The 13,718-nt window shown below is 42.8% G+C and overlaps 1 protein-coding gene across 5 annotated transcripts in view; it reads left to right on the forward strand.

The window, feature by feature from the left end:
- The window catches only part of LOC126473246 (transcription elongation factor, mitochondrial), a 116,775-nt gene that overhangs the window by 84,012 nt on the left and 19,045 nt on the right, over positions 1–13,718 (forward strand). For 4 of the 5 annotated variants that reach the window (XM_050100165.1, XM_050100166.1, XM_050100168.1 and 1 more), the window contains exon 4: positions 9,906–10,052. The exons of the other annotated variant lie outside the window; for it this stretch is intronic. In XM_050100165.1, coding sequence (XP_049956122.1) covers positions 9,906–10,052 — 147 coding nt within the window. The remainder of the gene's footprint in view (positions 1–9,905; positions 10,053–13,718) is intronic. 5 annotated transcript variants of the gene reach the window in all.

Below are 13,718 nucleotides of genomic sequence, written 5' to 3' on the forward strand. Positions count from 1 at the left end.
CAAAGTGTATGGCCCCTTTTTTTTCCATGAGTGAACCATCAATGGGATAGTGTACCTGAATATGTTACAACAATTTTTGATACCACGGGAATGAGGATGACCAAGAACGAAATGTTTACTTCACACAAGATGGTGCACTACCCCTTTACCTGGCTGCCAATTCTTTTATTATTATTATTATTATTCTTTTTTTTTTTTTTTAATGCATCAAGGATATCGTGTTTGTACCTCCTGTGCCGACTTCTCTATCTCAACATAGAGCAAGACTTTATGCCACCACTAAGCAAGCTACACCTGCAATGCTACAATGAGTATGTGAAGAAATTGACTTTTGATGGGATGTGTGCAGGGTAAGCAATGGAAGCCACATACACATACAACAGGTAAAAAAACTTGATGTGTTTCCCTACAAAATAACACTAAACCCAGCTCTATGTCTTCTTCAATAAATTTATATGAATTTTAAATGTTGTAAAATCCTTTTTGGCATTTGTTACATTGTGCCTTCATGGTGTGTCAGTTTTGGTGGCCAGCAGTGTGTACCTGATTCTGCGAGGCATTTTATGGGAAATAGTGGAGGGTTACTTCCGGTACCACCCTAATTTTCCCCCTTTCCTTTTCCATTTGCAAATGTCGTTTTGTGAGATGTTTGTCAGAGGAACTACTGCATTGCCTAGTTCTTCTTGGAATGTACCCTCCCAGAATAATAAATGTAAATGAAATATGATGCCTCTCATGTAATGTCTGCTGTTGGAGTGTGACAAGTGTATCTGTGACACACTCATAGTTATTTAACAAACCTATGTTAAACATGCTGATATTATTTGGATATCTTCTGTCACCTCTGTTAACCCTACCTGCCTGTTTGATGAGCAATACTCAAGAAATGTTAAAGAAAGATCTTATAAGCTGTCTCTTTTGTGAGAGAATTACATTTCTGTAGGCTTCTTACAAGAAACTGTTGTCTGAAATTGTTTTTTCTACAGCTAGTGTTATGTGGTTGTTCTGGTTAATAATAATCTGGACTTACACCCATAGATATTTTACTGGTATTACTGTTTGTAGATATTTATCATCAATCATTTACTGAAACAGTAATGGGTCTTTCTACCTATCTATTTTTAATATATTACATGTGTTTATATCGAGTGTTAACTTGTGTGCACAGCAGCATCTATTGGAAACAAAGACTTTGACAAGATTACCAAAAATATCAGTAGGATAATTTTTTTTTTGTTTAGTTCTGCCAGAACTGAGTTCATTGGAAGAGCCATTATGTACCCAACCTAGGTTGCTTTCAAAATGTTGTTCTTAGAGAGATGGTTCACTGTTCTGTTGAACTTTACCATTGGATAAATTGTAGAGACTGGAGGAAGGAAGGAGATTAGTCTATAATGGGAGGCCACATTTATAAATGGATGTTACCACAACATTCTTCAATCTTTCAGGAAATACACTATGACTCAATAACTACTTACAAAGGTAACTTAATGAAGCCACCAACAAGTAAGCACAACATTTTATTACGTAGTGTGAAATATCATCATAGACAGGAGAGTTAACCAGTAATTATTATGAGCTATCTAACAGATAATTTGACAGTCTTGGAGTAGTCAGTAACTGTCTTAAGTAATTCCAATGGATCTGCTTTCAGTGGTCCATTTTTTTGTACCCTTGATTTCAGCTGTTGTTAGGAAGAATTCATTGAATTTAAGAGCCAATAACTTGAAAGCATATAATCAGTCTTATTGACACTGTCTTCAGGGAGTTAAATGCCATTTGCCTTACGGAGTTTACTTGTTTCATGAAGACTACTAATGCTCAAAAACACCATTGCTTTGTTCTTGGAAATTTGATTTTTCTGTATATGGTGTATGGTTTTTGCCATTTTTATGGCATGGTTAAGAGTTTCCAATACAACTTCTAGTGCACCTCTCTTTATGATAGCCACTTTGTCTTTCGGCTTTCACTGTAATTGTTGCTAAGGAGAATTGGTTTTTAGCATTGTAAGAATATTTTTGAGAAAGAATTAAATTTGTGATATACTGTTCGCTGTCGCTGAACTTCTTGGGATTTTTCATCCTGTAAATTCTCCCTTAATAATGTAACTGAGTCAGCATTTACAAATCTGTGAAATTTTACATTGTCTTCAGGGTTAAACCTGATTGATGGGGATAATTTATTGCTGCCATTTGACCATTATTATCATGAGGCCATTTATTGTGGGCACACATCTATTTCATCAAATACAATCTGATTTAAAAATAAATTATCAATTGCTGTTGCATTATGTCCTCCTACCCTTCTAGGGGATATTACTGTGGGAATCAAACCAAAGCTGGGCATCTGCAACTCTTATGTGCCTCTCATCAGAACTACCTGAGTTGAAATCAATATTGAAAGCTCCACTTTCACGTACTTCTCAGTTATTTCTTCTAATTCTTATTAGTATCCTCACTGACTGCTTAATGAGGTTAAAACATGTGTTGTTGGGGGCTTGTACACTGTCAGAACATCTATCTTGTATGTTTCCCTGTCTATAACTGAAGTAGAACATGTGAAGAGCTGTTTGAAGCAGTCCTCATTTATGTCTGTGACCAGAGGCTTCAATTCACTTTTTGTGTGTATAACCACTCCACATTTCCTTATATTACACCAACAGTAATGTACCCATATTACCCCAAATAATTATAGCATAAGATGTTAACAAGTAGAAATATGCAAACTATGTATATTATTCTGTTTCTGAAACTATTGTTTATGCAAAGAGCAAAAATTACTGAACTTAGCTGTTTGAGAAGTTCACTAACATTCCTGTCAGTTAAAATTTTTACCACTATGTATCTCAAAAAATTGGAACATTTTACCCTAGTCACTGACTCCTATTTGTGTGGCACATTTATTATTGTTGTTCTTTTTGCTGTATAGAACCAGATGTATAAGTTTTTCTTCCAACTTGAGAGAGAGAGTGAGTGAGTGAGTTGATTTGCAGAGAACTACTTAACAGTTATTGGACAGTTTCTTTTGTTGCTGTCTCTCCAACAGGATTGATTATGTCATTTGCAAAAAGTACCAACTTGGCTTGATGTGTGTTACGTGGGAGATCAATCACATTATGGGAAACAGGATATGCGTAGCAGTATTTGGAATAAACTGTCCCCATTTATATCTGCACATACATATATTTCGACAATGATCATACAAATGCACACAGTACAAGGTACAAGAACAGACTAAATAAACAGGTCATACAAGATGGTAGACGCATGACCTGGACCTCCACCTCGACCGAGGCGGGGTGAGGAGGCGAAGTGATGAGAGGCGGGTCCACCTCAAAGTCGCTGAGCCAGCGAGGATGAACGAGGCGGCAGCCAGCACGAGAGCAAGTGGGCGGAACGGCGGATGGCAGGGTGTAGGTGTGGCAAGCTGGGATGCTAATCGAGCCATCCGGTCAGGTGAAGGTGCGAATTGTCATCATGTCACACTCATGAGGGAGGATGAGGCTGTGCACAACACTGACGTTTAACTGGTCGTTGGGTGGTGAGGCCGTGGTGTCGGTGAGAAGAATGAGAACTTGGTCATTGAGATTGACGACTGAAATGTCGTCCACGCAGTGTGGGGGTATGTTGCAGATCAAGGTGACTATGGGAGAGGGTGTCTCCATAGTCGATGAGGTAGCAGCGAAACCCACACACGGGGTGGAGGTTGACGTGTCTGAACAACCCGCGAAAGGTGACAGGGAGGCATCGGTTGAACAAATCAGCATGGTGGCCTGAGGAAAAACATTGTCGGACACCATGGCGTGAGGGAGACTGGCGGGAGAGGAGAATCAGACTGAGCCAGCAGAAGGGTGTCAGAGTCCACAAATGCTGGTTTGAGTCAGTGTAACGAACAGTTTGCACACTGTCTTTGATGATGATGTTGAAAGTTGTATTGCCCTGCCGGTGGACTTTTAAGGGGGCCGAGATAAGGTGGTTGCAGAGGTTGTCGGACCGAATTGTCTCTCGGCATTACATGGGAGCAAGTGTTGAGAGCGGTTGGCACGTAAGTGTCCGGCGGGGAGTGGCTGATAGGTGGGTGCAGGCATACATGTTTGAAGTAAGTGTGCATGCGACTTATGAAATCCAGGGATGGGGCGGGGGTGGGGGGTGGGGGGTAATCTTCAGGTACCTGAGGCTGAATGAGTTCCCCTGGTAGAAAGGGGTTCTCCCAGAAAACAAATTCTGAGATAGTTCCCTGTAAGACAGCTTGAAAGTTGAATGGAGGCCGAGCAGCACCCATGGAAGTTCTTCGGACCAGAGACAGTCGTAGCACCTGAGGGCCGTTTTTAGAGTGCAGTGCCACTGTTCTACTAACCCATTGCTTTGTGGGTGGTAGGCTGTGGTATAAATTTTCTTTACGCTGCAGATGTTACATAAAATGGTGAACAGGGGAAGACTCAAACTGCTGACCCTGTTAGGTGGTGATGGTGGTCGGACAACCAAACCTAGCAATCCATGAGAAGATAAAACCCTTGGCCACAGTCTTGGCAGTGATGTTAGGTAAAGGAACTGCCTCTACCCAGTGGGACATGCAGTCGATTGTGGATAGGATGTATCTGTGGCCCTCCGATGATGGAAGAGGACTGATAAGATCAATATGTACATGACGAAATCAACCTGGAGGGATGTCGAACTTGCCCAGTGGTGGGGTGGTGTGGTGGCTGATTTTGTTGCTTTGGCAGGGAATGCAGCTACGTGTCCAGGTCTGACAGTCCCGTTCTATATTTTTCCAAACGAAAAGCTCAGAGGTGAGCTGTATAGTGGCGCAGATGCCAGGATGAACGAGGTTATGCAGAGCGTCAAAGGCCTGTCGGTGTAGGGAGGGTGGGAGTAATAGGTGTAAGGTACCAGTAGAAGAGTCGCACCACACCTTGTCCACAACGCTGGGGAATTTAGCTTTGGTAAACACAAGGGATGTTTGAGGGTCCATGAGAAAAGCTTGAGATTCCTTGTCGGAGGCTTGTAGGGCAGCCAGGTTGGATAAGTCAATGATGCATGAAATAGTATTGATGCGCAAGAAAAAATCTGGGGCGACATTGTCCATGCCTTTGATGTAGCTAACATTGGTTGTGAATTGGGAGACTAGATCAAAGTGGCGGAAACACCGAAGGGGTGGGTCCTTGGGGGGCTGCAGAAAGCTTCTGCGAGGGTTTTGTGATCCGTGAGGATGAAGAACAAGCGACCCTCCACATCAGGGCGGAAGTGTGTGACGGCCTCATAGACCGCAAGGAGTTCTCTGTTGAAAGTCGATTATTTCTTCTGAGCTGTTGATAGTTTTTTAGAGAAGAAATGGAGAGGGGTAACCGTGTCTGCCTTGCATTGCTGTAGTACCGCTCCCAATGCAATGTCACTGGCGTCCGTAGTGATGAACAACTCAGCCGAGGGGTTGGGGTGGGTGAGTGTCACAGCATGAGCTAAAGAAGTCTTTAATGAATTGAAAGCCTCCAGCATAGGTGCAGTCCAGTGAATGGGTTTGAGTCTTGAAGTCTGTTTACCCGACAGTGAGTCTGTCAACAGGGCCTGCATGGTTGCGGCAGAGGGCAGGTGACGACGATAGTAATTTATTGTGCCCAGAAAACATCAGAGTTCTTTGTAAGTAGCTGGGGGGGGGGGGGGGGGGGGGTGGCAGTGAAGTGATGGCCTGCACACGAGATCTGGGAGGCTGTATTCCGTCAGTGGAGACAGTGTAACCCAAGGAAGTGACGGGAGGCTGACGCAACTGGAATTTGTCTTTGTTGACCTTGATGCCATTGGAGTTCAAGTCCTGTTGGACCATGGTTAAATGATTTTCATGTTCCTCAGCTGACTTGCTGAAAATGAGTATGTCATCCAGATATGCAAAGCAAAACTCGAACTGTCGTAAGATGGAGTCAATGAAACGCTGTCGTATTTTTTAGGCCGAATGGCATGAAGTTGTATTGAACAAACCAAGCGGCATGACAATAGCTGTTTTAGGGTGGAACAAACCAAGCGGCGTGACAATAGCTGTTTTAGGGTGGAACAAACCAAGCGGCGTGACAATAGCTGTTTTAGGGATGTCTTCCGGCACCACGGGAATCTGGTGGTAGGCATGTTTACAGTCAATAACACTGAAGATTGTAGCGCCCAATAACATATGAGTGAAATAATTTATGTTAGGCATGGGATAATTGTCCATGATGGTATGAGCGTTTAAACGACTGTAATCGTCGCACATTCGGAAAGAACCATCATGTTTGGGGACGAGGTGAATCAGAGAAGACCATTTACTGTCTGACAGTTGCAGGATACCTGCCTCCAAAAGTTCGTTAATATGCTGCCAGGCCATGCGCAACTTAATAGGGTTGAGGCATCTAACCTTGTCCCTAATAGAAGGGCCAGCAGTGGCAACTATCTTGTGTGTCGTTCTGTCAGTGACAGATGAAACCGAGAACTGCACACCATACTGGTCATTGTCCCGACGCGAAGTTTTTTGGATGAGTAGGGCGTGATGGGGCCTAGCCGTTAGTGCAAGTGGGAAAGGGCAGTCTGAAAGTCACTTGCCCAGTACGTGAGCGCGGCATCTGCTTGTTTGGAGAGGGCGGCTGCACTCGTAACGTGGTGCGGGTCAGAACACTCGGCGACTGTCTGCTGTGAACCTTGCACTTGGTAACCGGCATGGGCAAGAGCGGTGTTGACATCACGCGTGGAACAGTGATGGCCACCGAGTCACGTGGCTGGTGCGCAAGAAAGGGGAATGTTTATCAAAATGTGGGGTGGTTGCCTGCACAGTGGGCATGGTCGTATCATGCTCTAGAAGCACTGTCTGAAACACGTGGCACTGAACGTGGCGAGCGCGTTGGGGGTGTGGAGTCTACCGGACGTGAATCATCACATGCAGTTAATGTTTTTGGACTAACCTGATGAGTGTCCAAGCTGGTGTCTGCTGGAGAAGCTCGATCGATTAGGTGGCGGAACTGTGGACTGCAGTTTCAGCAGCGAGGTGCGAGCCGCAACGAGCTCGTTGTAAGTGTGTGCTTTGCATTGTTTCAGCTCATCATTTTCCCGGCGGAGTTGTGGCGCTGAGTCATATTCTGACAGTTGGTTAGTGACACAGGTCACAGTGTCGCCCACAAGGGCGGAGCACTCGCGTACTAACTCACATGTCGTGAGAGAAACAGAGCGTGGAACATAAGTGTGGGAGCACAGTATGTGAGTGTTAGTGGGATGGTGTAGCACTGAGCCCTGCACTATGTTCGGAGAGAGTTTGTAATGGGACAAAAACTCATACCGAGAATTGGTTCATCGATCTCAGCAATGTAGAAAGTCCATGGAAAACACAGAGAAGGAGGTAGGTGTACCATAACTTTGGCAGAGCCTGATGTTTGTAACGTTGATGCAATGACAGCTTGTAGAAGTGACCTCATCGATGAAAAGACAGGGGAAGCCATCGATGTAGGTACGATAAACACGTCAGCACTTGTGTCGACTAGGAAAATAAGCCGTGACGAAATGTCAGTCATGTGCAAACGACCGCTTGGCTGGGAGGATGAGTGGACGGAGTGCAATGTATGAGGATGCCCGTGTTGTTCCCTGCAGGACTCAGCATCTTTTAGGTAGTGCAGTCAGCATTTTCTGTTCTGGCAAGGTAATCAGCACTTCTTAGCATTATCGCTGAAAACCTTGTGGTGCCAGCAGTACGAATGAGCCGGATGTGGTGGTGGTAGTGACTGCGGCAGCGGAGGAGGCTTGTCCTCGTCGATTTGTTCTGGCATGTATACCGGCACATATGGTGCTTAGGCGATCCTGGAGTGCTCGGGCGGTGGTGAGAGCGAGCGGATGATGCCAGGCGATGTAGAAGGCATGGAAGTGGAGTGAGCCCTGCCTCTGCCAGCAGACAGCTGGTAAGTTGGAGCAGTTGTGCCAACTAGCAGTGAGTCGTGAGCTGACTGGCATTGTCATAGCAATTAATACAGTTGGTCTGCTATGTGGAGATGAGAGCCGATTGACTCTAAGGAGTGTGGTAGCAGGTGGATCTGTAGATCAGTAGGCAGCTTGGCAGGCCACACCGCCCACAGTGTGACATCTGGCAAGGTGTGCTCATTCACAAGTAGGCAAAGGTGGCGCCAGAGTTGTGATGGGGTTCGGTTGCCCAGGTGTTCCTCATGCAAGATCTTGATTATTAATACTTGTGGTGAGCAGGCAAGGCGTTCTATGATTGTCTTCTTCTCGAACTTGTATTTTGGTGGAGGCGGTGGCGAGAGGAGGAGATCGCAAATTAAGTTCGAATGATCATGGAGGTGCATGACTAGGCACAGGAATTTAGAGTTGATGTTGGACACGTGATGCAACTCGAAAAGATGTTTGACAAGCACAAACCATGACACTGGGTTGTCCTCATATAAAGGTGGCAGCTTCGGCAGACGACCTGGGTGAGGGGACGAAGGCGGCTTCATTGTCTCTTGGAAAACTGGCTGGTCCATGATGGGAGAGGCTATACAGCAGGCCTGTGCGGTAGGCATGGGTGTGTTTCTGGTGAAAACATCTGTAGCAAGGGTGGGTTGCATTGTCCTTGATGTGCTGTGAAAACACGACGCAGCTGACACAGTTGATACCATGGGAATGAGCGGTTGCGCAGTAGGCCTTGAGGTCCCGTAAACTGGGCCATAGGCTACAGGCACTGATTTGAATTGACCCACCCCGAAAATAACATGGAAGGCTGGCTTGGCAGACACAGGTGGCACTGTGGGAGGGGTGAGCAACTGAGTGGCCAGAACCAGAGCCCCCTGCGAGTGCAGTGGGGGACAGGGGGGTGGGGTCTCGGTAACTTGTATGACCAAAGTTTAAGTTCTCCACGCACATTGAAAACACACCCCATGAGGTTGCACTATAACTGACTGGTGGAACTTGTGAGAAGTCACATCGATATGGTAAGACACCATCGGAAGGCGAAACACCGAATGATGCACTTGAACCAACGTGGTCGAAAACTTGAGCAACTGGTTTGGGGATGAGCATGGAGAAATGTGCACACTAAAATGTTCTTGATTAGTTTGCCAATGAGACAGAACTGGAACAGGTCACGGCTGATTCTGGCTGGGTGCGTTTTGCAATAATGGTGGCACTGCACACGGCACGACAGTAACTGTTGTTGCGGCCCGTTGAGAGTCAAAGTATGTGTGTGAATGTAGATCGCTTTGAGCATTATATGATCAATCAGTAGGTACACAGTTCTGAATATTATACACTTCACACATTGCTGAGCACAGTCGGGCAACACGAAACCCAAGTCCATTGTTTGTGTTAGTGGTGTAGCACTCGACCGTTGTAGAGTGACAAAGTTTGAGGTTAACGTAGATGGAGATCGTGAATCACTGTGAATTAATGTAGAACTGGTCATTGGCGAAGGAATGAAGAGGTCTGGTGATCGCTGCTGTGCTTCCAAATCTTTGAACAAAGCGTTGGCTGAGGTGGCCATGGCGGCGTGTGCATAACCTGTTGATTTACAGCACCCTTTGCGGAAGATGTAGAAACTGCGGGGTCACCAGTATGGGAACAGGATACAAGTGTAGTGTTATATGGAATAAACTGTTCCCATTTATATCTGCACATACATATATTTTGACAGTGATCATACACGGGCACACAGTACAAGGTACAAGAACAGACTAAATTAACATGGCGATTCTGATGAGCAACCTGAGTCCCAAAGATTATGTTGTTCGTGGTTGATACGACCTATCGATGCCACAACATATTATGTTGAGTAGAATGATTAGCAACATAAGTGTATACCTTTTTCTGAAACACTCTTGCTTCTTACCCCATTTCCAAATCTTCATCCTGCATCATCCATGTACGTGAATGCTCTGATTTACTAAGCCTATTTGTTTTGCTATTTTTCAGAACATACAGAACGTTATAGGGATTAATTTCTTGCCATACACTGTGACTTGGGCAAAGATTGACAGAGAGGGTAATCTCTTGGAATGGAATTTCCAGCACCTGGATCTTGGGTCCAAAAAACAGCATCCACTTAATTTGCTTGAGATAGTGAGTTTCCACAGTTACAAATGTACATAGATGTTTTCAGTGTGTTAAACATGTGACAAAAATTTTGTGTAAGTAATGTGCAAACATTTGATGATAGATTGTGAAATTGTATATGTTGTAATAATTGAGAAAGGGACAATAATATGTTCTCTAATCACGCTAAGACAATTTTTTTTCAGAACTCTGAAATCACCACTTAACAATAGCCTGTTCAATTTGGTGCTTGTGAAGGTATCAGTGACAGGTGTCATAAGTATCAATTTTGAAGCAGTTGTGTAAAGCTAGATAATGCAGATGGTGTTAGAAATGTAGAGAATATTGTATTGTAAAATTTCACAATGTATCATTTACATTTTTTATGAATTTGCTAAGAATGTATGTAAAATTATTTATAGACCTAACAGTTTATGTCTTTTAGCATACTTTATTAATTATGTTTGAAATGTTAATAGTTAATTACTGAAGAATATTTCAATGTTTTGGTTGTACAGTAATACCTGAGGACTGTGAATCATAATAGTATTAATGGTATAGATATGTTTACTGCTGTTATAAATTATCTGTAAAGTTAAAATCCACAAACAAAATACAGTAGCTGGATTTTGACATGGAAATGAAATCAGCTTTCAGAAATTGGCTCCCCTCTGGCTATGAAACCTGCAGTAGCCTGATGTGGTACAGATTCCCTAAGCAGATGTACAACCAGTATCATTATTGGCTGCAGTTCACATAGTTTTCTCAATAGTATGAGTAATTGATTAATTTCACTTTTTGCTATCCTTCCTTGTGTTGTAAATTTAATGGCCAGTAGTTCACTTGCACCACTTTTTTCTGTTATTTTGTAATGATAATAACAATTACTAAACTGTTACCACCATCATTTTTCAAACTTTGTGTTTTACAGTAAAATGACATAGTTTCCATTGATTTCTATTCTTGAAGAACCGGGCTGGTTTCTGGACATGTCTATTTTGACAGTAGAATTTTTGGATAAATGATTTACTTAGCAAGTGATAATGTTTACAAAATTTCTAAATACATTTTCTTTTGCCAAAATTAACAATTACCTATGCTGTGTCTGCTGAGGTAGTCATCTTGGGAACTGATACTCAAACAGAAATGAAGGGATCATTAATTTCAGGTGCTCCGGTCCCCTGTGTGTGTGCTTTGACGTATATCTCCATTAGATGTTCAGGTTTTTGTTTATTCATATGAGTATGTGCTGGCAAACTGAGAGCAAAATTATTCTCAAATGAGTCTCATAACATAGATGATAGGTTGCCATATTTAATGGAATGATATTTCTGTTTACATTTGAAGTTTCTTCTCTCATTATTTGGGTGTTTGCATGCTTTAATCTGACCAGAAAGTGATGTAGAAGAAAATTTAAATATAGGATTTGGCAATATTTCAGTGAATATGTAGGTGTTTTTGCAGAAGTTTGTAACTGTTGATGAAATTTGATTTGTACTCATACTCCAGAGCCAAAGCAACAAACAGAACAATGAATAAAGCTGATAGGATTGCACAAAAATGACTTAAGTCCATGTTGTCAGTGAGAAAGATGTTGGTAACTAATTTTTGTGATTCTGAAGGTACAGAGTGAGGCAGAAAGGATGGATGTTTTTAGAACAGGTAGTATTCAGGCTCAGATAGTAGGAGTGGGATTGGGGGGGGGGGGGGGGACTGATGTGGTCACGTGTTTGGTAGCTCCTGCCATTTTGTTTAGTTGAGGTCATGGAGCTGTGGACTGCACAACGTCATATGTTTGCTTAAGATAGTTTTGTGCTTAATAGTGAGATTGTCGTTGCAGTTCAGTGTGAGTTTTGTTGCCAATTCAATCTTGTGAGACAAGATAGTGTTCTCACCCATAACACCATTTTACATTGGGCCAAGTCATTTTGTTTACGAGGAACAGTGATGAGAAGGAAAGTGCCGGGGGCTCTTTGCTCAGTACACACTGCAGAAAATGTTGGAAGAGTTTAGCAAGCCACACTCCATAGTCTTGGTCGATCTGCTAGAAGACATTCAGCTGAACTGTATCTCAGTAATCATTCAGTATGGTTTGAGAAATGAAGACCATACTTGAGCAAAAGACAGCATTATTTTGTTTGTGATTTGAATGGCATGCTAAAGCAGCAGAACTGTCATTATTGGGACAGTCAGAATCCAAAGCTAAGTATGAGGGACCATTACATAGTACCAAGATGACTGTTTGGTGTGCTGTAACCAGTACAGATGTTACTAGTCCATACATTTTTTCAAGACGATACAGTGAACAATCTAACTGTGACCTCGGAACATCATAGACAGATGATCACTGAATTCTTCATACCTGAACTAAGAAGAAAAATTGATTGTTTTCTCGATTAAGTATTTTTCAAAACTTCACAGAAGCTACTTTTATAATGGAATAAAAAACTATAACTCACGGGAATAAGTGTATAGTTTATGCAGGAGAGAGCAAGTGGGTTTAACAATGTGTGTCTTATCTTTTTTCTTTTACCACACTTAACAAACTTCTGTCACAATCTTCATTATATTGTGATCTGAGATTTTATTTGCTCCTCTTTGATTGTGGATGTCCATGATTTCTCAGTATTGTAGAGAGCAGATTATTGCTGAAAAAGATTTGAAAAATCATAAAGTTGTAAGTTTGATCTCTTTGGCCCTCCATCCCTCCCTCCTTCCACTCACTATCCTAACTTTCCCCTTGCCTCCCCCTCATTGCAACTCAATACATAACAGTGAAGATTATTCTTCATTTGGGAGCCACACAGTTTAATGTATAATTTTTGTTTGTTTGTGTATTACCATGATTTAAAAATTGAATTTTCTGTAAATTTAAATTATACCTGAATCAGAATAACAAAGTGACTGACAGCTAGTTGTTCATGGGACAACTTCCTTTAGCAGCAACAAATGAAAGGATGAGTTTAGTCATCCCTTGTATGCTGTTCACTATCGCCCTGCTATCTTAGGTGCCAGTTGCCACAATCAGTTGCAGACGACAGTTGTGGTTGGTAACGTAACACTGGTGATTAGTTTTTCTTGTTTACATTGTTTCCCTTTCCTTTGTGTTTTCACATGACAGAACATCTTAAACTACCTCCAAAATCCAAAAAGAAGATATACCGCTGTGTTCCATAGTGAGCCACATCAGTGCAGCTGCGTACCACACAGCTACTTACCTTAAGAAGATGTTAGTACCATATGTGGGAAAGTGCATCCCCATCATTCCTAACTTGTTGTACTTCATGAAATGTCTCAAAAACTTTTATATCTCTGATGCAAATATTGTGGTCAGTTTTGATGTGGTGTCCCTGTTCCCAGTGTACCGCTCTAGGGCACACTCAATCGGTGAGAGGTATGATGGAGATTTGCTGGATCTTTTCAAACATATTTTAACATAGACGTACTTCCTGTGTGGAGGCCAATTCTTTAGCAGACTGAAGGAGTGGTGATGGGTAGCCCATTATCTCCATAGTGGCCAATCTGTTTATGGAGTAGTTTGAGAATGAGGCCCTTACAGCTGCCACCTACCAGTCGACATGTTTCTACAGATATGTGGCTGACACGTTCATCACATGGCCCCATGCCTGGGAAAGACTGGATGAGTTTTTGGACCATCTGAACTCATGACATCACAGCATAAAGCTCACCATG

The sequence above is a fragment of the Schistocerca serialis genome, chromosome 4 (assembly GCF_023864345.2).
Source record: "Schistocerca serialis cubense isolate TAMUIC-IGC-003099 chromosome 4, iqSchSeri2.2, whole genome shotgun sequence".
Lineage (NCBI taxonomy): Eukaryota > Metazoa > Arthropoda > Insecta > Orthoptera > Acrididae > Schistocerca > Schistocerca serialis.